Source organism: Meriones unguiculatus, chromosome 7 (assembly GCF_030254825.1).
Source record: "Meriones unguiculatus strain TT.TT164.6M chromosome 7, Bangor_MerUng_6.1, whole genome shotgun sequence".
Lineage (NCBI taxonomy): Eukaryota > Metazoa > Chordata > Mammalia > Rodentia > Muridae > Meriones > Meriones unguiculatus.
Window position 1 is genome coordinate 88,675,452 of NC_083355.1, and position 24,641 is coordinate 88,700,092.

Sequence of the window (24,641 nt, forward strand, 5' to 3'; positions counted from 1 at the left end):
TGGGTCTTTGTGCAGTTTAGGTATGAAGGTGACTGTGGCCTCATAGAATGAGTTTGGCAATATTCCTTCTGTTTCTATTTTGTGGAATACTTTGAAGAGTACTGGTGTTAGCTCTTCTTTTAAGGTCTGGTAGAATTCTGTGCTGAAACCATCTGGCCCTTTTTTTTTTTTTTTTTTTTTTTTTTTGGATTGGAGACTTGATGACACCTTCTATTTCCTTTAGGAAATACAGGACTATTTAATTGATTTACCTGATCTTGATTCAACTTTGATAAGTGAAATCTGTCAAGAAAATTGTCCATTTCATTTAGATTTTCAAATTTGGTGGCATATAGAGCTTTTGAAGTAAGACCTAATGATTCTTTGGATTTCCTCAGTGTCTGTTGTTATGTCCCCCTTTTCATTTCTGATTTTGTTGATTCAAGTACTGTCTCTCTACCTTTTAGTGAGTTTGTCTATCTTGTAAGGGTTTGTCTATCCTGTTGATTTTCTTAAAGAACCACCTCTTGGTTTCATTGATTCTTTGAATTGTTTTCTTTGTTCTAATTTATTAAGTCAGCCCTGAGTTTCTTTTTTTTTTTTTTGTTTAGCAATGTTTATTTATTTTATTCATCATACATTCCATGAACTATTTCTTACAGGAACCAGCTTCTAACTTCATTACTGTATGAACAGAATTCTAGGAAAACAGATCATTTTAATTTCCAAAATTCTCTTTTTTTAATGAAAACAAATTTTTTTTTCATGTTACTCACTTGCTTTTTTTATTTGACAACATTATTGAATATTTTCCCTTTACACTACTAAAGTTTTAATTGGAGTTTTCTGTTACAGTATGAACATTTAGAAGGGATCATTGGAGTCTGAGCTCCTTGAGTCTATTTGTACAGTCTCCCTATGGGTTCTAATGTGTGTGCAGCCAGCAGAGTGGCATCACAGAAGACATTCACATAACTTAAGTATGCTTGTGAGTAACACATTTTAACAACCGTTGTCTTGTGTAACCTTTTATTTGGAAAATTATACTTAGATTCATTCTACTCTTGAGATCTATAGATTTCTCCCTGATCTAGGCAAGAAGTATAATTTTTGTTCATCAGCCCTGAGTTTCATTATGCCCAGCCGTGTACTCCTCTTGGGAGTGTCTGCTTCTTTTCTTCCTAGGGCTATCTGGTGTGACATTAAGTTTCTTGTAGGAGATGTCTCAAATTTCTTTCTGAAGGCACTTAGTGCTATGAACTTTCCCTTAGCATTTTTTTCATTGTGTCCCATAAGTTTGAATATGTTGTGCCTTCATTTTCAATGAATTCTAGGAAGTCTTTAATTTCTTTATTTCTTCCCTGACCCACCTGTTATTGAGTAGAGAGTTGTTCCATTTCCATGTGTAGGTAAGCTTTTTGCTATTTCTGTTATTGTTGAGGTACAGCTTTAGACCATGGTGGTCTGATAGGACACAGGGATTATTTCAATCTTCTTGTATCTGTTGAAGCCTGCTTTGTGCCCAGCTATCTGGTGAATTTTTCAGAAGGTTCCTTGAAATTCTGAGAAGAAGGCATATTCTTTTGCATTTTGGTAAAAAGTTCTGTAGACATTTATTAGGTCTATTTGATTCATGACCTCCGTAAGTTTCATTATTTCACTATTTAGCTTCTGTCTTGATGATTTTTCCCTTGGTGAAAGTGGGGTGTTGAAGTCTCCCACTGTTAATGTTTTGAGATCAATGTGTGATTTAAGATTAAATAATGTTTCTGTTACAAAAGCAGGTGCCCTTGACTTTGGGGCATAGATGCTCAGAATAGAGATGTCATCATAGTGGAATTTTCCCTTTGATGAGAATGACATTTCCTTTCCCATATCTTTTGATTAACTTTGGTTGAAAGTCTGTTTTCTTGTGTATTAGGATGGCTACTCCTGCTTGCTTCTTGGGTCTGTTTGCTTGGAAAACCTTTTCCCAGCATTTTACTCTGAGGTAGTGTTTATCTTTGTTGTTGTGGTGTGTTTCTTGAATGCATAAGAATGTTGGATCCAGTTTCCCCAACCATTCTGCTAGTCTGTGTCTTTTTATTGGAGAGTTGAGTGCATTGATGTTGATAGATATTGACCAGTGAATGTTTGTTTCTTTTATTTTGTAGTTGGTGATAATAGTGTGTTTGTGTGCTTCTTTTATTTGATTTTTTTTGTTGTTGTTGTAAAATTATCTATATCTTGTGTTTTCTTGTGTGTAGTTGATCTCATTGGGTTGGAGTTTTCCTTCTAATATCTTCTGTAGGGCTGGGTTGCTGCATAGATGTTGTTAAATTTAGTTTTATCATGGAATATCTTGTTTTCTCCATCTATGTTGTTTCTTAGATGTTTCACCATTTAAGTTTTGCTAGATATAGTAGTTTAGTTTTTCATCTATGGTTTCTTGTGTGTCTGCATGAAATCTGCTTAGGCCCTTCTGGCTTTTATTAGTCTCTGTTGAAATGTCAGGTGTGATTCTGATAGGTCTACCTTTATATGTTAGTTGGCCTTTTCCCCTTGCCGCTTTGAAATTTTTCTTTGTTCTGTGGATTTAGTGTTTTGATTATTATGTGGAAAGGGGAGATTCCTTTTCTGATCTAGTCTATTTGATGTTCTGTCGACCTCTTGTATGCTTAACGGCATCTCTTTCTTTAAGTTGGGGAAATTTTCTTCTATGATTTTGAAATCATAGAAGCCTTGGAGCCTGAAATCTTCTTTTTTATCTATTCCTATTATTCTCTGGTTTTGTCTTTTCATGGTGTCCTTGGATGTTTTGTGTCAGGAACTTTTCCGTTTTTATATTTTCTTTAATAGAAGTATTGATTTCTTCTATTGTATCTTCAATGCCTGAGATTCTCTCTTCTATGTCTCATATTCTGTTGGTGATGCTTACCTCTGTGCTTCCTGATCTCTTAAGTTCTCCATCTCTAAGGTTTTCTCAGTTTGTGTTTTCTTTATTGATTCTAAGTCCATTTTCATGTCTTGAACTATTTTGTTCATTTCCTTCACCTGTTTGATTGTGGTTTCCTGTCTGTCTATGATGGCCTCTATTTGTTTGATTGTATTTACCTGTATTTCTTTGAGAGATTTGTTCGCTTCCTCTTTATGTGCCTCTAATAACTGCATAATCATATATTTAAGGTCATTTTCCTGTGTTTCAGCTGCATTATAATATCCATTGTTTTGGAGGGTTTCTGGTGGAGCCATGATGTCTGGTTTTTTTGTTGATAGTGTTCTTCTGCCAGGCTTTAGCCATCTGTTTTCTGTACCCTCGGCTGTTTGTTCCTGGAACCTGCACTGAAAATTGGATATGCCTGTCTTTGGAGTCTGGAGTAGTCTTCAGGAAGATGAGAGAGAGATACAGGGGTTCAAGAATGGGTGCTGTAGATTTGGATGCAGCTACAAAAGGCAGGGCATGAACACAAGTATCTTGAAGGGTGGGATGCAGGTGCAGGCACAGGTGGATGCATTGAAGATGAGGGGAGCGTGCATTCGAGAGAGCACCCCTGAAGGGTGGGGTGCAAGTGCAGGACACCTGTTGGGTGCAGGCATGAGCACGGGTAGGTGGTCCAAAGGGCTCAGCACCCCTAAGGTCCCTCAAAAGGGAGCTGGGCTCCAGTTTACAGGCCTACTGGACACTGTGCTCTTGGTACTCAGAATGGTCTGGGCTCCACCATCTTAGATCCAGGATCCATGTGATTCTGTTGTTTATGTGGTCTCCACAGGGTGACCAGCAGAACTGTGGCTTGGAGGCTGGGATGCTGTCACAGGAATCCTGAGGCTGCCTTCAGGGGAGTAGGAGGAATCTGATGTCTGGCTGCTAGAGCATCGGGACCCTGAATCTGGGGGTCTACACTCACTGGAGGATGCGTCAAAGGCAAAGGGTCCACAGTTTTCTACTCCCAGACCCAGGAGACAGTCACAGGGGGCCTGGATCCAATCGACCCCAACTCCCAGGATGTCCCTTCTAGTCTGGAAAGCACCAAAGTCGATGCTCTAAATCCAGTCGCCTATTCGCTCACTTGGATTCGGAGTTCCCAATCCTCTGTCCCTCAGATACAGTACACACTGGCTGCTGCCATATTGGATTCCCCCTTTCTATCTGTTTCCTTTCATCTAACGTGTATTTTCTTTGCTTTTATGCCTTACTTTTTTTTTCAGGTGAGAACTTTCATTATGAATATCAGATGATTTAGTTGATTTCCGGTGTTACATCAGAGAGACAAGGAAAGATTTCCTTGAAGTCTTCTAGCCCCTGAGATAGAGTTGTGTTTGACATGCATGGTAAATACAACCTGCTGAATCCATTTAGTGTTACATGTATATATATGTTTTTAGGGCTGACCACTGGAATTGGATAGCCAGTTAGTTGCCTCATCTCTGGGAAAAACATATTCTCCCTCTCTTAGCCATCATTGACTATAACTCTTCATCTGGACATAGGGCAGAGATTGGCATACACATTGGCATGTCAACCGGCATTGCCATTTTTAAGGCATTGTCCGGGCAACCATATTTTTGAGATTTCATGGATGTAACCGTCCTCTCATGTCTAGAGGACACTACCTGGGTATCCTGGTTCTCTGGATCTTACACCCTCTCTACCAGGTTTTCCACAATGTTCTCTGAACCTTACGTGTTGGAGTTGTGTTGTAGAAGTATTAATTGGAATGGATGTCTCATGGTCAGTTGTTATCTGCATTTTGACAAGTTATAGCTTTCTGTAATGGTTTCCAACTGTTGCAAAAAAGAAACTTCTTTAATGATGAGTGAGAACCATACTTATCTGTGTGTCTAAAGATAAATGCTTGGAACGTAGTTAGAAATTACACTGGTTTAGAAAAGTGGGACCTCTAGGGTCCTTGGCTTCACCATGTGTGGGTGTGTCCTCAGTATCCATGAGTAACTAGCTAGGTTTACAATACTAGATCTGAATTCCCTCTTATTGAGTGGGTCTTAGGTTCAATTACACAGCTATTGTTTAACCCAAGGCCACTGTTTGTACTATCTGATCACTGTTACATTTCATAGGCATCACAGCTAGGTAGGATAACTGATTCCTCCCCAGAATGTGAAGGCAAGTCTCAATTGCTGAAGATACTGCTTACTTTGGAAACAAGTTGACGGAATCGAGCTGGAAATTACCTGGAAACTCCTCCCTGCACTAAAAGCCTTCACTCATAGTACTAGATAGTGTTATGTAGCTGACAAGAGAGAAAAGCAATCAATAGTCCTGCCCAGCTATTCTGTCTTTTTTTTTTTTTTTTTCAATGCAGTTTATTCAGGAACCTTGAACAATCATCTGACCCTGGGGAAAGCCAGCCCACTTTAAATAGCCTCTGGGTAGCCAACCTCAGCATGCCACGCGGGCAATGCAGATAGGTCCACATACATGGAAGCAAGCCAGATCCTCAGCCTTAGCCAAATGTGGAGTTGTCTGTGACAGAGAGCACTCACCATCGGGAAGGTGGAAGGCGGAAACCAGCTCCATCTTTCAGGCGCGGCATTACGCAGCTCTCTACAATTCCCCCTTTTTGTTTTGGACGCATCAGGCAAGAGTAGAGGTCTGATCTCTGATATTAGAAATAAATTGGGACTTTGTACCGATGTTCATTTAGGTGTCATCCACCCAAAGAGCATCAGACGCGTCCGATACCTTTTTCTCAGAGGCGGGACCTGGGGCATCAAACAGCATGCAATCAGACATGCTCTTCTCTAGGTCGAAAGCGGCTGACCCTGAGTGCAGTGCTTAGCCTCGCATCCTGAGCGTAACATTTTGGCTTTTTATGGTAGCCAACCATGCTTGGGGAGACTGTCCTGCTTCAATGGCTGTAAAGGCCTGAATGGTCATGGCTGCATTACGCTGTTGTGAGACTCTAATCTTGCATATATACCACAGGCAAACCAAGGTGACCAACACCAGAAGGCCTGCTAACGCTCCCATGCCCGCCCATTCCTTCAGATGATTCATGGCTGCAGCAATCCATGATGATAATCCTGTGGCTAGTCCTGCGTCCACTCTGGTAGAATTTACCATGACAATGGCCACTCTCAGCTGCTCCATCGTAGTATCGAATTCTCCAGTCCAATTACCTAAAATATAGCTAGACAATTGTTTAGACAGATTTGCAGCACACTAAAACCTGTGCATCTAAAGAAACTAAGCAAGAGAGAGGACCCTAACTAAAATGTCCAATCCCCATCCGGAAAGGCAAAGAGGATGGACATCAGAAGAAGAAGAAAACAGAAAACAACCTAGGAACCTACCACAGAGGGCCTCTGAAAGCCTCTGCCCTACAGACTATCAAAGCAGATGCTAAGCCTGATGGGCAACTGTTGGGCAGAGTGAATGGAATTTTATGTAAGAACTGGGAAATAGTAAGAGCTGGAGAGGACAGGGTCTCCAAAAGGAGAGCAACAGAACAAGAAAATTTGAACACAGGGAACTTCCCAGAGACTCATACTCCAACCAAGGACTATTCATAGAGATAACCCAGAACCTCTGCACAGATGTAGCCCAGGGCAGTTCAGAGTCCAATTGGGTTACATAGTAATGTGAAGAGGGACTGCCTCTGACATGAACTGACTGGCCTGCTCTTTAGTCACCTCCTCCTCAGGGGGAGCAGCCTTACCAGGCCATAGTAGAGGACAATGCAGCCACTTTTGATGTGAACTGATGGACTAAGATCAGAAAGGAGAGGAGAACCTCCTCTATCAGTGGACTTGGGGAGTGGCATGCATGCAGAGGGAGGAGGGAGGGTGGGACTGGGAGGGGAGGGAGGGGCTTATGGGGGGATGCAGAATGAATAAAGTGTAATTGATGAAAAATTTAAAAAAAAAAGGGAAAAAATAATTTAAGAACCTTAAATAACTTTCAAAAGTGGAGGAAAACATGGAGTTAGTCAATTTACATGGAGCACGTCTCGCCCCTGGGGGCAATGGTCTCCTGAACCTACTCAGACCTCGGACACCATCACTGCTAGTTCTAGAACTAATGCAGGATGTTCCAACGAGGGGGTTAAGGCTTCTCATAATATTTCCTATAAGCCCACACCTGTTTGTTTATATTCCCCATTTTTATTCATTATTAGCCAGATAGAGCCAAGTAATTGTGGTAATGATACTTGCTTTTTTGCCCAATGCTGGAATGCTAGTAAATTTACTAGCTGGTACTCGCATGCCTCGCTGGGTGCCTGTGCCCGTTGATGCCCTCACGCTATGACTCTTCAGACAGAAAAGGGATCCTGGAATTACAGCTGCCATTGTTACTGCCATCTCATTGGCGGCTGTTGGAACTACCACCACGGCATTAGCCATGAGTCATACTGGGCAGACTGCTCAGACCCTGAATAACCTTTTAGCCAATGTAGCTCATGCCTTAGATGTACAAAAAGGTATTAATGCTCAACTAAAAGGAGGTTTGATGGTGTTCAATCAGAGGATTGACCTCGTACAGGAGCAAATTGATACCCTATGGCAAATCGCTCAACTTGGCTGTCAATGAAAGTATGCTGGACTTTGAGTCACTAGCATACAACATGAGAACATTTTAGGATTCCTTTCCCTGTGCTGCAAATCTGGCTATTCTGTCTTTTAAACTGAGTTTCCTATATCTTATCAGGCTTAGTTCAATTTGACAAATGCCACAGTCACAAATCTCTTCAATATGAATCCTCTCTACCTTTGCACCTCCTGTGAAGCTGATGTGTGACTAAACACTTAAATTCTAAATTAGAACCCATTATTCATTATTTAACTTGAAAAGTATACCCTTATATGTTTTTACAAGGCATTTAGTTTTTCTGTGAGGTACTACCTGAATTGTTTTAAGGTACATCCATAAATACTCTCCAAGAAATTCCTTTGAGATTTTACTGACACCATATATAAAATAATATTATTTAACATATTCCTCATCATTCTTAGTCTTTTGCCATAAGAATATAAGTAAAGATAAGAAGTTTTTTTTCATTTCCTAACCTATAAAACCCAGGTTTGGAAATACCTAATCTAAACTGTAATTAGATAGTTACTCCTCATTTCTTTCTCTCTTCTCATACTGTATCAGAAGCCATTAGGAGATGCCCAGGGATTTGTTTATTAATATTAATAAACTAATTAAGAAACCTTTGCATTTTTCACAATCCACAATGCACAAACAACAGCTCTGCTACTTTTCTGCCAGTACATTTTAGGATTCCTTTCTCTAGGCTCCAGTAAGAGTTTCTTCACTTTGAACCCTCCATAACATTCACGTCAAAAGCCTCCTAATTTTCACCAATCTTCTCAGAGCCTTTCTATGTTCTGTTCTTTAACCAGAAACAAAGCTAATGGCATATTTTCAGCATTGTAACAAGAGTTAAGATATCAGAATCCAGTTTCCTACCAGTGTGAACTAATTTTCCTCAAAACTTAAAGGTTTTTAGTGCCAAGTCGGATAACCAGTGTGATATCCAGGACCTAGATAGTAGAAGGAGGAAACCTCTCTACAGGTTGTCCTCCAAGCTCCATGTGTGTGTCATGTGTATGTGTGTGCATCCACACACCAAATAAATGTAACTTACAAAAATAATCAGCAAAATTTTATTTCTCTTAGTTCTGTGGATCCTGAAAGTAATCTGGTGCCTAGTGTCTAATGCATATAATACCTGATGCATCAATTTACATGACAGTTTTTTATTGGCATGTCTTATTTCTTAGTGTTACATGCCTTGGTTAGTTCTGTGTCAACTTGACACAACCTATAGGCATCTGAAAACAGGGAACCTCAATTGAGAAAGTGCCTTCATAAGATCAACTTGTAAACAGACATACCTATAGGATATTTTCTTAATTAGTGATTGATGGGGAGGTCCCAGCCCATTGTTGGTGATGCCATCCTTACGATGAGTCCTGAGTTCTATAAGAAAACAAGCTGGGCCAGCCATGATGAGCAGGCCAATGAGCAGCACTCCTCCAAGGCCTCTGCACCAGTTCCTGCCTCCAGGTTCCTGCCCTGTTTTGAGTTCCTGTTCTGACAGCCTTCAATAATGAATAATAATGTGGAAGTATAAGCCATATTAATAAATCCTTCCCTCCCCAACTTGCTTTTGGTCATAGTGCTTCATAACAACAATAATACCCCTAACTAGGACAGTGTTCTTTAGACTCCCTATTAAGAAAATATGTTACTCATTTATAAGTGGATAGTAGACCTATAAGAGAATAAACATACTAAAATCTGTACACCTAAAGAAGATAAACTAGAAAGAGAGCCCAGGGTAAGATGATCAATCCTCACTTAGAAAGACAAATGGGATGGACATTGGAAGTAGGAGAAAACAAGTAACAGGACAGAAGCCTACTGCAGAGGGCCTCTGAAAGACTCTACCTAGCAGTGTATCAAAGCAGATGTTGAGACTCATGGCCAAACCTTGGGCAAAGTTCAGGAAATCATATGAAAGAAGGGGGAGTTAGTATGACCTGGAGAGGACAGGAGCTCCACAAGGACCAAATATATCTGGGCACAGGGGTCTTTTCTGAGACTGTTTCTCCAGCCAAGGACCAAGAATGGATATAGCCTAGAACCCCTTGCTCAGATGTAACCCATGGTAGCCCAGTATCCAAGTGGCTTCCCTAGTAAGGGGAACAGGGACTGTTTCTGACATGAACTCAATGGCTGGCTCTCTGACCTCCCCAAGGGAGGAGCAGCCTTGCTAGGCCACAGAGGAGGACATTGCAGCTAGTCCTGAAGAGACCTGATAAGCTAGGGTCAGATGGCAGAGGAGGAGGACCTCCCCTTAGAGAGGGGCAGGGAGTAGATGAGGGAAGGAGGGAGGGTGGAATTGGAAGGGAATGAAGGAGGGGGCTACAGCTGGGATACAAAGTAAATAAACTGTAACTAATATAAAAAATTTAAAAAAAAAGAGAGAGAAAATATGTTACTGTCCAGACCTTGTCTATCATGTCAGCCTTTTGTGATAGCCCAACTATTTTCCAAGACTGAGCTTGGGCCTACCAGACTATTTTAGTAAAATTAGTCAAAAATAAGCAAATATTCAAGGGATGTAACACCAATCCCACAAGTCATAGAGAGATATATTAAAGAATGTCCGTCCCTTCTTGATCTGTCACATGCAGCATTAATGAGATTATGGGGAACCGACACATAGAGTCATGTGCAGTTCAGGTGGTAATGTCGATATGCAGAGCCCCTGTGAAGCAGAATTAGTTAGTAAATAGTAGAAATACATGTGCAATTACCCTTCCCCAGAAATACTTCTGGAACTTTGTTCCAAAGCTACTGTCAAAAAATTGAACTCTTTGTAGAGGAATATCAAATGATAGAGAAACACTTAAAGAAATGCTCAACCTCATTAGCCATCAGGGAAATGCAAATCAAAACCCTAAGATTTCACCCATCAGAATGGCTAATATAAAAAACTCAAGAGACAACACATGCTGGAGAGGTTGTGGAGAAAGGGGAACCCTTCTCCACTGCTAGTGGGAATGTAAACTTGTACAACCACTCTGGAAATCAATCTGGCACTTTCTCAGACAACTAGGAAAAGCGCTTCCTCAAGATCCAGCCATACCACTCATAGGCATATATCCAAAAGAGGCTCAAGCACACAAAAAGGACATTTGCTCAACCATGTTTGTAGCAGCTTTATTTGTAATAGCCAGAAGCTGGAAACATCCCAGATGCCCCTCAACTGAAGAATGGATGCAGAAATTGTGGTACATCTATATAATGGAGTATTACTCAGCAATAAAAAATAAGGAAATCATGAAACTTGCAGGTAAATGGAGGGACCTGGAAAGGATCATCCTGAGTGAGCTGTCCCAGAAGCAAAAAGACACACACGGTATATACTCAGTCATATAGACATACAACATAGGATAAACCCACTAAAATCTGTACATCTAAAGAAACTAAGCAAGAGAGAGGACCCTAACTAAAACACTCAATCCCCATCCTGAAAGGCAAAGAGGATGGACATCAGAAGAAGAAGAAAACAGGAAACAACCTAGGAACCTGCCACAGAGGGCCTCTGAAAACCTCTGTCCTGCACACTATCAAAGCAGATGCTGAGACTTATGGCCAACTGTTGGGCAGAGTGAATGGAATCTTATATAAGAAGTGGGAAATAGTAAGAGCTGGAGAGGACAGGGTCTCCACAAGGAGAGCAACAGAACCAGAAAATTTGAACACAGGGAACTTCCCAGAGACTCATACTCCAACCAAGGACTATTCATGAAGATAACCTAGAACCCCTGCACAGATGTAGCCCATGGCAGTACAGTGTCCAAGTGGGTTACATAGTAATGGGAAGAGGGACTGCCTCTGACATAATCTGATTGGCCTGCCCTTTGATCACTTCCCCCTGAGGGGGGAGCAGCCTTACCAGGCCACAGTAGAGGACAATGCAGCCACTTTTGATGAGAACTGATAGACTAAGATCAGAAAGAAGGAGAGGAGGACCTCCCCTATCAGTGGACTTGGGGAGGGGCATGCGTGAAGAAGGGGGAGTGAGGGAGGGTGGAATCGGGAGGGGAGGAGGAAGGGGCTTATGGGGGATACAAAGTGAATAAAGTGTAATTAATAAAAGTTAAATAAAAAATTTTTAAAAAATTGAAATAATGTGATATAAAGCTTTTTGTAGCATAAAATGACAAAATACTGGGGGTCACAAAATTTTCTACCTGTGTTCATTTTGGACATAGGTACCAATGTAGGTGCTGGCGGACTGAAGAGATGGGGATGGAGAGTTCCAGAGGAAGCGGCAGCAAGGTACCTCTTCTCATTGTGCAGACACACACCATGCACATACAAACACATAGGCAAGACACTCATGCATATAAAATAGACACCTCTTTAAAAATACTTTAGGGTGGACTGTAGCTTAGCAGAATTCTTCCCTCACCGTTCTAACAGAGATCAAGTTCAAGGTGTTGGATGAATTCAGGGTGAGAGCCAGTTCCCTGGTTTGCAAACAGAATCCTTGCTGTTTCTTCATATGGTGAATGAAGACCATCTTGTTCATCCATTGTATACAAATCCTATCCATAGCCGGACATGGTGGTGCATACCTTTAATCTCAACACTCAGTAGGAAGAGGCAGGCCAGTCTCTTGAGTTTGAAGCTAACCTGGGCTGCAGAGCTAGTTCCAGGACAGCCAGGGCTACACAGAAAAAAAGAAAAAAAAAAAAACAGTCTCAGAAAAAAAGAATCCCATTCATGAGAGCTCTGCCATCACAATCAAACTGTGTCCCAATGTTCCAACTTCAAATATCATCCCACTGGGAACTAGAACTTCAACATACAGCTCCTGGGGGGACACAAACCACTCAATCCATTGCATTTGCCCTAGCTTTCATTGAGTAAACCATGGCACTTCAGCACAATGGCTATATTCAACTTTAAAACAAGAAAAAGAAGGTTTCAGCACAGTGATACTACCTGATCTTCCTTACATGGAAGACCTAGCCTTAAGTGATAAGACCCCAATCCAGCACAGGATGCAGATGTAGCTGCTATGTTTAAGGGAGGATTGATTCAATTCTGCACAGTTATTTGCTCAGTTTTCTAAAACTAAAAACTGAAAAGAAATCAAAAGCTAGTGACATAGTTACTTGTCTGAATAGGGAAGAGAATAAGATAGTTCTTGGTTAAACAATGTTTACTATTTGGTTGCAATCAAGGATTTAGAGAAAGAAAATACTTGCTCCAAGATGAAAATGAATTTAAAAGTAAAACTACCATTCAAATTGATGGCTATGTTAATTTCCCATTTCCTTAACAAAATATCTGAGGCCAGGTAGCTTGTGCGGATCTTTTTTTTTTTTTTCCTTATAGTTTTTGGGGGGAATGTTTTATATTGGACAACCCTATTGATGTAGCCTTTCACATTAGCTGAGTCACTTCATGGAAGATGGCATTGCAGTGAGAAAATATGCAAAAAATGCAAAAAGGAGAAATAAGATAGGAAGCCAGAGACCAAGGAGAGTTGTTTGTTTGTTTGCTTGTTTGTTTGTTCGGTTGGTTGGTTGGTTTTTCAAGATGGGTTTTCTCTGTGTAGCCTTGGCTCTCCTGGCACTCACTCTGTATATCAGGCTGGTCTTGAACTCACAGAGATTCACCTGCCTCTGCCTTCCAAATTCTGGGATTAAAGGCGTGTGCCACCACCACCTGAGTCACTTCTATCCAACGTTTTAGGATAACACTCACAATGACTTACACAACTCCCTCTTGGCCCCACTTTTTAGTGGCCTCACCATCTCAGCACTACTAGCAGCACACAAGGGACCAAGCCTACAACACACAAACCTTTGGGAATAGATCACATCCAAAGCATTTCAGGGAGGGGTATGGCCCCAAGGGCCCCTACCCGATCCATAACGAGGTACCAGGTATGCATTCCCTTTCATGGAGCAGTCCTCAAACCCAATCATGAACTGCTTTGGGTACATCTTGCCTGACAGTTTGCATTTAAGTTTGGGACAGCTGGCCAAAACCAATGGTGCATCCTCCAGTCCCTCTGCCCTCCAGGCCCACAGGAATCTATGGGGTGTCTATTGTCTTTAGCAAAAGGGTCTTATCAACTAATGGTGGTTTATTAAATCTTAAATAAATGTTATTATATATAAATATATATATGCAGTTGTATAACTTTTGTTGTATAAAAACCAACTCCACTTCATCCCTCCCCTCAATCCTCATTTCTGCTGAATTATTTACACTCCTAAAATGCTCCCTCCATACCTTGGTTTCATATGTATTCTATTGTACCTCTCTGTTAAGGCAACCCTTACTCCACTGGTCCCTTTCTAGTTTCCAAGCTTCAACAGGTACACAAATCACCCAAAGCTCAGATCCATTTAAGAGAAAAAACACATGTGCCATTTTTCTAGCTGGGCCTTGACTATCTCATTATATTATAATGTTTTCTAGTTCCATCATTTTTTGAAAATTGCTTTTATTTCTTTGGAGCTAAATAAAATTTCATTGTATACTTATCAAAAACAAAACAAAAAAAATTACTCAGCCCAAAAGAGGATGGCATCCTTTAACATGGCTTTTGAGTGGTCTTATTGAAAACAGCATTGGTGTTCCTGCCTCGGTGTAATTAGTAGTCGTAGTATTTTTTTAATCTATTTTCTCTACGTTAGAGGATAGACCAAAGGATGACCATGTTGACATTACAGTGTGACAAGTAGAAATGTAAGTTATGGATTCTGTAATCTTGAGTTTTGAAAGAAGATACCAGGTTTTGCTGTTTTAGTGCATGTGTAGTGTTATGTACTTGTGGCTTATCTGGCAAGCCCCTAATGATTTTAGAGGAAGTGTCGAGGCAGTCTAGTTTTTAGGCTGTTGTGTGGATATTGCTGACCACTTTCAGTCAGCTTTCCACTAAAGATGAGAAGAAATCAGAAAAGAAAGAAAGAAGAAAGGAAGGAAGGACAGAAAGAAAGAAAAGAAAGCATGGAAGTATAAGAAAAATCCACAGGCTGGGGAAGGCATGGTTTATGAAGAGACTAACATTATTAAAAGAGATAACAAGTGCTTTGCACCTGGCACAATAGGAAAAAATCCCTTAAAGGCATCTCAGGAGTTAGCTAGACTCACCTCAGCCTAAGTTCAAAGGTCTGGAAGTATAAACCAATTAAAAGAGTCTCTTTTTCTCCTCCCTCCTTCCCCCATCTCTCCATTTTAGGTTAGAATTTAATTATATTTCTTCTTTCCTTTCCTCCTTTCAATGCATCCCATATACACCTCCCCACTCTCCTTCAAACTAATGCCATCTTAAAGAATTTTTCTTGAGACAATACTGGGAAACCCTGCTCATATGGCCAAGAACACCATTTCCTCAGCATCCATTCAGTGTTCAGCTCCCCACTCAGAGGTCACTGCGCTCATGGTTTAAGAAGACTTACCTACAAGCCCTCTGTCCTCACCCTACCCCACACTGTCCCCACAAAGTGCTTGCAGAGAGAAGAGAAACCATGGGCAGGGGCATCTCTGAGACAAGCTGGAGACCCATGACAGGGTAGGCTCCCGAGAGGATATGGGGGTGACTCTAGCTGAGATCCCTAGTAGCAGGAGACATGTAGTCTGAAGAAGCTACCCTGCAACTAGACAGGACTCCAAGTAGAGGGAGAGGGACACTAACCCACCCACAGAAACTTCCACACAAAATTTACCCTGCCTAGAAGATGTGAAAGTATAAAGATAGAGCAGAGATTGAGGGAATGTCCAACCAATCCCTGGCCACACCAAGGGAGGGAGTCAATCCCTGACACTATTAATGACACTATGCCATGCTTGCAGATGGGAGCCTAATGTAGTTGTCCACTGAGAGGCTCCATCCAGCAACAGATCAAAGCAGATGTTGAGACTCACAGCCAAACACTGGGTGGAACGCAGGGAAACTGTTCAAGAGTGGGAGAAAGATAAAAGGATTCAAAGGGGACAAGAATTTCACAAGACCAACAGAGCCAACTAACCTGGGCCTAGGCAGGCTTGCAGATACTGAAGCACCAACCAAAGACCATGTATGTGTATATAGGGGGACCTAAGTCCCCTACACATATGTACCTGATGGTTATCTTGCTCTTCATATGGGTTCCCTAGTAAGGACAGCCGGTGCTGTCTCTGACAAGGACTCTTTTGTATGCTTTTCAGTCATTTCTCCTTGGCGGGGCTGCCTTGCCAGGCCACTGTGGAAGAGGATGAGCTTGGTCCTGATGCAACTTGATGTGCTGGGGTTGGGGGGTCCCCTATTCTGAGGGGTATGGGAGGTGAGGTAGAGAAAAGAGGAGAGGAGGGAGGATGAGAAGGAGGGAAGGAGAAGGAGAGGAGCTACAGTTGGGCTGTAAAGTGAATAAATGAATAAAATTAATTTTTTAGAAGGCTTAGCTAGTTGAATGTGGTGGCACACCCCTATAATCCCAGCACTCAAGGGGGCAGAGGCAGGCAGATCTCTGTGAGTCCAAGGCCAGCCTGATCTACAAAGTGAGTCCAGGTTAGCCAAGGCTACACAGAGAAACCCTGTCATGAAAAACCAAAAAAAGCAGGAGGAGGAGGAGGAGGAGAAGGAAAAGGCAGAGAAGAGGAGAAGAGGAGGAAGAGGAAAAGAGGAGAAGAAGAGAAGAGAGAAAAGAAGAAGGCTTAGCTACTCTTAAGTTGGCAACAGCTCACAGTGCCATCCTCACGATGCTCACTTCTCATGCATACAGAATACTAGAGCTATGGCAGTCAAGGAGGCTTCGACCTGAGTTTAATTTTTAACATCTCATTTATTGTATGAACACAAAGAACATGTGTGTGCACAGACATGTGCCTGGTACTCATGTGGAAGTCAGAGGACAACATATCAATACTTTTCTTCCCTCATGTAAATCCTGGGGCTCACACTCAGGTTGTTAGTGTTGGTGGTAAGTGCTTTTCCTTGCTGAGTCATCTCGCTGGTCCACACTCAGATTTTACATGGACACCTGGAAGACCAATGTGTAGCAGGGTCAAATGACCCTCTCAGGATGATGTGTGAATGTGTGAGTGTGAACTGAAGCTTCAATGGAGACCCTAAAATTTCAGAGATGCCAGGAGTGTGAAACAGCCTCCTGAGGAAAGTACAACTCCATCCTAGGAAAGAGGCCATGCAGATTGCAATGGCAAGGTCTGGGTGGTTGTCCAAGCCCTTTGAGTTTACTATATGACTCGAATGTCTGACTGGAACCTACAGGATTAAATGTTTGCTGTGCTAGGTTTTGGCCTTGCTTTGATTCTACCTCTCAATACTACCTTCTTTCTTAAAAATAAATAAATAAATAAAAAATAAAAATGAGTGTGTGTAGGGATGTCTGTGTGCATCTGTGTATGTGCATGCATCTGTGTGTGTCATGTGTATCTCTCTCTCTCTCTCTCTCTCTCTCTCTCTCTGTGTGTGTGTGTGTGTGTGTGTGTTGCTTCCAGAAAGTTCTCTTGTCTCCATCTCCGTACAGGAGTGCTGTGATGCAAATCACCACACGTTTTGTTTTTTAAGATTGCTTTGGGAATCAAACCCAGGTTTTATGGTTTCCACAGCAGTCACTTTTACCTACTTGGCCAGACCTTCCTGTTTTGGAATGGGGTCATTTGCTCTGTACAGAGGCTCCCAGATAAGTTTGTTTTAGTCTGAAAGATGACATTGGGTGGGGACTTGGAAGAAATGCTCATTCTGAAACACTAGGGAATCTTCAAGAGAAATACATTTTGCAGTATGAGATGGACATGATCTCTAGTATTTGTGACTTAAAATATAATCCTACGATGTGACTGTTCAGTGAAGGACTGGGATATGGCAGGGCAAAGTGCAGAGATCCACAAAGAATAAACGAATGGGTGTGAGGTAAGGAACCAAGGCACACTGTACTATCCTGGAAAACTTTCTGAGAGATGGTACCCAGCACCCATAAATGTCCCATGAGGACGAGAAAATTTTTTATTGCTTGAGAGTTGCTTCCAGGCACATTCACACACACACACACACACACACACACACACACACACAAACACACACACACCTCTTGTTTCTGACTTGCTCTATAGACAGCCCAAGCTCTTCCTTAAAGGATGGCATTTGTGTGGACAGGAAGTTCCATAGTATTACAGACAACCTCATGAGCCCAATCCTGCCTGTCTGGGTACTGCCAGCACCTGCTGCTCTATTCTTTCTAACCTTAAATAAGCTTCCCTTTGTTTTGTTTTCCCAGGGTTTCATTTCTCATATAAAGCACTTAGACTTAGTCCTTGCCTTAGAGTCTTTTTGTTTCCCTAGGGAGCCTGAGTAAAATGGATGCTGATGGCCCCAGCATCCTCTCGTCCCGCCATTGCTCATGTGTGATCACAGTAGATAATGTCCATGTTCTGCCAGTTTGCCACTACAAATGCTTGTGTCTTGTGTCTCCCTTTTCCTGACAGTTTTCCCTGGAACCATTCAGTAATGCCTAATGTGCTTCACATGACTCTCCAGCGAGGCCATAGAGGATGGCTCAGGTAGCTCAGAGAAGCTTGTTCAGCAACCTACTTCCCTTGTGCTTCCCAAACAAACCAATATCTAAATTCACAAAGAATCCAGAAAATTAACTTTTTAAACTGATAGTTTCCATTTACCTGTGAAGCAATGATGATGCCTCACTATTTAGACCAGGCTGATCTTAAACTTACAGAGATCTGCTGGCCTCTGCGTCCTGAGTGCTGGGCTTAAAGGTGAGCCACTACCCTCAGCCTGAAAATGACTTTTTAAAATAAGTTGCATTATGGCAAATGGCTACCATCTGGAAAAGTAAATGGCTGGATAATTCTCTTATTCCTTAGAACAAGATAAAGTAAAAACATTCAAAAAAAGTAGAAGCCAGTATGATCTCAGGAACCACCCATTAATTCATTGTATATGGGTTCCTACAATTTGCCCTTTCGTTTCCCAGAGCTTCACTGAACATTCACATCTTAGGGTTATCTCTTACATTACTAACCCTTGAATCATGCTTTGTTTTGTTTTGTTTTTACTTTTTGTTCCATCAGTCCATGGCCAGCTGATTCCATCAATTATTTCAAACTAGTACCAAGCATACATACAAAAGTCAGCAATTATAAAATGACATTAGATTAATACATCTTAATCAATTTCAAGTGTTTATATAATAAATACTTTTTGGAAAATCAATAAATAAGAGCATCTACTTTTTGTCTTTATATGAACACATGCATTTAAGCAAATAAGCCTTTTTCTGATGTATCATGTCTAACCAAGGTTAATCAGATTATAACCTTGCTTCACCTGCTGGGAGCAATCACAGCAGAAGCAAGCAAATGAGCTTTCTGGAGGCAGCCCATCCATTTTTGCATGGCTGATGAATGGGAGTGTCCCTGGTGTAGGCAAGGCCCCAAGGATTTGGCCTCAAGACTGCTTATTGTTGCTATACTGCCTTTCCATGTTCATATATCTGGCACAGCAGCAACCCTCACTACTTATTGCTTCACTCTGTTGCACAGATTTCCTGCAGATTATTTTGAAGATGTATCTTCGTGACATAGTGTTGTTTAAATAAATAGATGATTTCATGGCCCCTGATGATTTTAAAGAATTCCTGACTTGATTCAAGTAATTTTAAAATCCTCTGTGGACCTGGCTATGTCAAGCACTTGATTTACACCAAGAGGGAAAACAAGATTGAAACAAATTAATAATCAAGGACATTCTAGGTTTAGCCCAAGGATAAGGCCCAGGTATATACCATGATAAGAAAAACCATATGAATATACAAAGAATAAATGGTTAGCTATACAACACAAGACACCTGTTTCTTAGAAAAACATTGACTTAAAAAGCTTGCTTTGAACACATAATATACATTTGAAATAAGAAGATAAATCTTTAAACTCATAATAAGTATATAGATAAAACAACTGTTTTAAACTTATAATAAACAAAGCATCTAGTTAGATATCAGGATCAGTAGTCCAACTGTAACTCCCCTTTGTTGAGGCCACTCGCTTCATCCAAAGATGTCTAATTGTCTGTATATGTTGTACATATATATATATATATATATATATGTTTATCTATATCTGGATGAATGGGTCCATGAGACTCCCTTGTTTTGTCTATTGAGTGTATGTGTGCATGTGTCTGTGAGGTTTATAAATATCTGCCTGACTTGTCTGCCAAAGGTGTACATTTTTTAATGTTTCTCAGTTATTAAGTTTAGTAAGTGATCAGCAGTTCAGAGTGTTTTATTGGCCTTCTTAGTTAGGTCTCTATCTTCCAGCAAGCTGCTGTTCACTGCTGAGCCATTAAGTTAAAAAGAACTGAGGTTTTTCTTTTAACAATCTGTTGTATTTACAACAAGAAACTGTCAGGACTGCAGCCACCTGTGCTCTAAGTTAAAGGAGCCACCTGGCTTAACTGATTAAGACCCTCTCCTGTCTTTTCCTTTAGACTCTTGTGACCCACAGCGGCCCCTGGGAGTTAAACTGTATTTAGAGTTAAACTGTATATGGAGAGCCCCAAATAGCAAGGCTACCAGCCTGGAAGTTTAAGAGTTAAAGCGTATATAGAGAATAGCAAGGATAGCAGCCTAAAAGATTAATAGTTAACATAGAGAAACATCAACTGGTCGTCGACGACGCTGCAACCCACCTTGGTTCACCCTGTGTGCTAGAGCTGGTCTCTAGCATTCACCCTTCAGTTTCTATGGTTTCACCAGCAGTCCTTTTCTTCTTTGTGGCTCTGGACAGTACATGGGTGGTACTGTCAATTTGAAGATGGGTACATGGGTCCCCATCTTCTATTGGGATGCAGAAAATTACTAAGGCATGATCATAAAGTCACCATGGAGCACAAGGGAGATATTGAAGAGTTCATCAATTATTCTCCAAAGACTGAATCTCTTGGGGGAGTAGAATGATGTTCCCAAGGGCAAGGGCACAGCAGAAGCCAACTCCACACAGACAGCTGTGCAAGGATGGCACAGCCAAATGTACCTTGAAAAGAAAACTACCAGACAGTGCAGCAGACATCAGAAGGGTCAGTTGAGTCAGTGATATTCAGATGTTATCTTGACATGTGATGGGTATTTGATCAGATCTGAGTTTTCAGAGATGAACTCTAAAATTTTAATAACAGACTAAGAATGGGACAAGCTGGGCACAAAACACCAGCGAGGTACCCCTGATATACACTAATGCTTTCTAAAGGAATACGTGGTGCATGGTCACAGTGCAAGTTTGACCAAAAACTCTAGTAGGTTTGAAAAGAGGGCCAGAGTAACATCTCTGAGGTGACTAAACAGGTATCCCTTTTCTCCTAATTTAATGTTTTATGCAATTAATATTCCACTTCATTAAAATATGTTTGAATTAGGCAGTGTGCCAGAAAAGATAATGAACAAAACATATAAAACTAACCCTGTTCCATGAGATTTGTTTATATTCACAAAAAGACTCCAAAAGGATTCCTAAACTGGCAGAAAATGGCAAAGAGAATAGACAAGCTAGGGACACGGGGAACAGGTCATGAGTTTTTAATTAAAGGAACAACAGTTAGCAAAGATTAACTTGTCACTTTTTTTTTTTTTTTTTTTGATCATTCAGGCCTTTACAGCCATTGAAGCAGGACATTCTCCCCAAGCATAGTTGGATACCATAACTTGTCACTTTTGATTGCTACATAAATCCAAGCAGTTAGGTGGGCCAGATATTATCATTTCTCAATTAAATTTTATTTGCTACTTAAGATAATAAACAGTAGCCAAGAACACATTGAGAATTACCTGCACCTGATGGGAATATCTCTGATACAGATGAATCTACTCAGATTCATACATACAATAATATTTTTGTCATACCAAATTCATGGGATATTAAGTTATATGTCTTCTGAGCCTTCAGCACTTTGGGACCAGAAGGTATTCAATGATAATAGTGTATAAAATCCAGCTACTAACAGACAAGTTAGAACAGACAAAACAGTCACCATTATTGACAAGACAATATTGACTCTTCCTTTCGGAGATGTTGGACCACTGTCAACACTACCTCCATAGTCTCTGTGAAGGCAGAAAGGCATGGCCCACCCATAGTCACAATGGCAGTGATGTTTGTTATTACAGATCCCCTTCCTATTACAGGTCTCAGGCAGGCAGGCATTTGAAAGGACAGACAGACTGACACACTTCTTGTGTATGCAGATCTTTCCTGCTCCACACATGGTGCCATCTTTCACTTCACCAACATTAGGTGCACCCATCTGCAAACAATGGTCAGTACTCCAGCAGGTGACACCACTGGCATAAATGTTCTGCAAAACAGAACGAGCCTGGGGATGGTGAATGTCTTCCACATTTTCACACTGGACTTTGCCACAAAATACATCTGACAGCCTACATTTTAGGTATACTGTGCCATTTGTGCCACAGTGGCCAAACCTGTTTCCCTGTGAGTTGATTTCTTTGTAACAATGATGAGACGCACTTCTTGCACCTTTGCCAAAAAGTTCCCTGCATTGTTGGTCATGGTCATTACACTGCTTTTGATAGCAGTAGGCACCAACACCACAGGGGGCCCCATCCTGTACATACTCATCTTCTGGGCACTCATGGGATGTTCCATTGCACCATTCTGGAAGGTCACATTCATTGATCTTTGCTCTACAGAGTTGCCCTGATGGCACGAATTTGCAGTCTTTGCAACAAAGCCCAAAAGCACAAGCAGCCCCAGGCCTCAGCTTACAGTTCAACAAACAGCAGGGATCTTGTTCACACTCATGTATAGATCCACAGTCACATTCCTCTTCATTTTCAACCATACCATTCCCACAGCGCTTCACCAGAAAAACTGTCCCTGGCCGCGGATGATCATACAAACAAGTCCCTTGGTTTAAAGCAGTCGTTATAAAATCACTATAGCTGCAATTGGTGAATCTCTCTGCTGGTACTCTGAAAGTGCTCATGACACAACCTCTTTCTCCACAAGAACAGGATTCCTCATCATGCCGCATACCAAAAGTATGACCTAACTCATGGGCCACCGTGTTGGCAAAAAGAGACCAGGAGTCTCCTTGGAAATTTTCAACTCCACAATCAAGGGGAGGATGACATATTCCTGCAACATAGGCTATCCCAAGTACACTTATAAGGGGGCTTCTTATGAAAATATGGACTGCATCATGATGTACCTGAAAAAGACTGACTTGTTTCCACTGAGAAAAATCTTCTAAGACCTGATGTATGTTTTCCATGGGGAAAACATTTCCTCGGTTCCAAATCTCAATGCCAATCAAAGTCACATACGTATCCAGCTGCCTGTACATGGAATCGACCATGTTAACAATGAGAACCACATCTTCTCGCACCTTTGACAAGTTACGTTGAGAGTAAATGAAGAAACCATAGTCTACCACTACAGCCAGCTCCACAGACCATGTGTAGGTCCACCATTTTCCATCCTTTTGCTTTGGCGCTGACTTCTCAGCCTCTTCAAGGCTAAAGGGTTGGTGTGGTATTCTCTTCTCTGTTAAACCGCATATCACAGGCGGAATTTTTATCTTGTTGTTATTTAATGTATAAACTAGGTGTTCAAATGTGCTAGAGTGCTTGATGGGTTCGATTTCATAGGAGAAGCCATTCATTTGCAACACTCCCTGAAAACCCCCGTTGCAGGCACTGAAAGCAACTAAAGACTCAGGGGCCCCCTGTACATAACCATGATAGTAACAGTCACTCTGGACAAAGGGGTAACCCTTGTGGAGGGCATGCTCCTCTGTGTAGGTGAGCACAAAGAAGTGAGTAGAAACCAGAAGCTTCTTGACTCTCATGTGGACAACATGTCTTTGGCCCCCAAATGTAAGGCTGTAGGAGAGCCATTCTGAACTCTTTGCACCACTGGTCCTGCTGGTCACCTTTAGGGGGATGACCACTTCTGGAGAACTGAGGTATTGAGTGGACCCACTCTGTGAGAGGTCAATAAGGGTTGGAAACACCTTAAACCAGAACAGCAAAAGAGTGACTCTCATGAGTGCTCCAGCATCCGCCTCTAACACTGTGAAGTCATCTGTCCAGAGCAGATAAGGACCGAGAATGAGACGCTTCTGTTCTGGCTCTTGCCCTGGAGCTGACCGGGGCGTGCTGCTGACATGTAGAGACTGTGTCCTGGCAGAGGTGGACTAGCAGAGCTGCAGTGCTGAAAGTGAAAACAAAAGAGTGCTTGGATGAGGTGAGAAGGGTCAAAACAATATTTTTGGACTTGGTTTCAATAAAAATGGGATGAAGAGTTCTGGGGTGAGGGTAGAGAAGATAATATTGGTTATATGTTGATAATGTCAAAGTAGGAAGATACGTACTTAAATAATTAGCTCGATCTTTATGTGGTGCCATGAAAACATACATAAAAAAAAAAAAGAAGAAGCAAAATTAGGAGTGAGTCTATATCTTGATTTTTCTAACATTGTATTAGTTTACATTTGGGTATCTTGGCATAACTATTGATAGCATCCCACTGAATATAAACATAAAAAAAATAATCATAACAACATGCACATAAATTTGTATTAGTCTTAGGTTTTATTAATTGTCCTTTATTTGCTGTCTCCTTGATGAACTTTCCATATATAAATGTAATATATTATACATTGTAATGTCCTTACCTGCAGTTTATAACATTCATTCATCTGATGTCTTCTATAATACCTAGGATATTTCTACAAACCATAAACAAGTAGACAGATGTGGTGGAACACCTTCGATTATAAATGAATATTACTTAAAATAAATTCATCTTTAATTATAATTTCATAAGAGGGAAAATTTATGAAACTCCTCTAAAGATATTAGAGGAACATGTTCTCATCAATTACCTGTAGAAAATACCAATGTCAAAAGAAAATGTCTTCAAAAGGAAAATAAGAAAACATGCAATTTAAACCCCTAACCACTGGCTGTATGGTTTTTTTATGACTGCTGTGGGAGAATATCAATTTTTTCAAAAACATATACTTTTGAAAATAGAAAATTTCTGCACCTGACAGAGTCTCACTGGCAACATATCCATTTCTTTATTCATTAAAAAAATAATTTTTGAGCTGGACATGGTGGCATATGCCTATAATCCCAGCACTCAG

General features: G+C 41.1%; 1 protein-coding gene across 1 annotated transcript; it reads right to left on the minus strand.

Moving 5' to 3' along the window:
- Nucleotides 1-21,309: 21,309 nt before the first annotated feature.
- Nucleotides 21,310-23,684, minus strand: Adam21 (ADAM metallopeptidase domain 21). Its single transcript, XM_021653524.2, has one exon. The coding sequence runs from the start codon at nt 23,535-23,537 to the stop codon at nt 21,393-21,395; it is 2,145 nt and encodes a 714-aa protein (XP_021509199.1). The 5' UTR covers nt 23,538-23,684; the 3' UTR covers nt 21,310-21,392.
- Nucleotides 23,685-24,641: the final 957 nt, after the last annotated feature.

Excerpts from the sequence above, each read along its gene's own strand:
- Adam21 (XM_021653524.2), bottom strand. The coding sequence starts at position 23,537 with ATGAGAGTCACTCTTTTGCTGTTCTGGTTTAAGGTGTTTCCAACCCTT.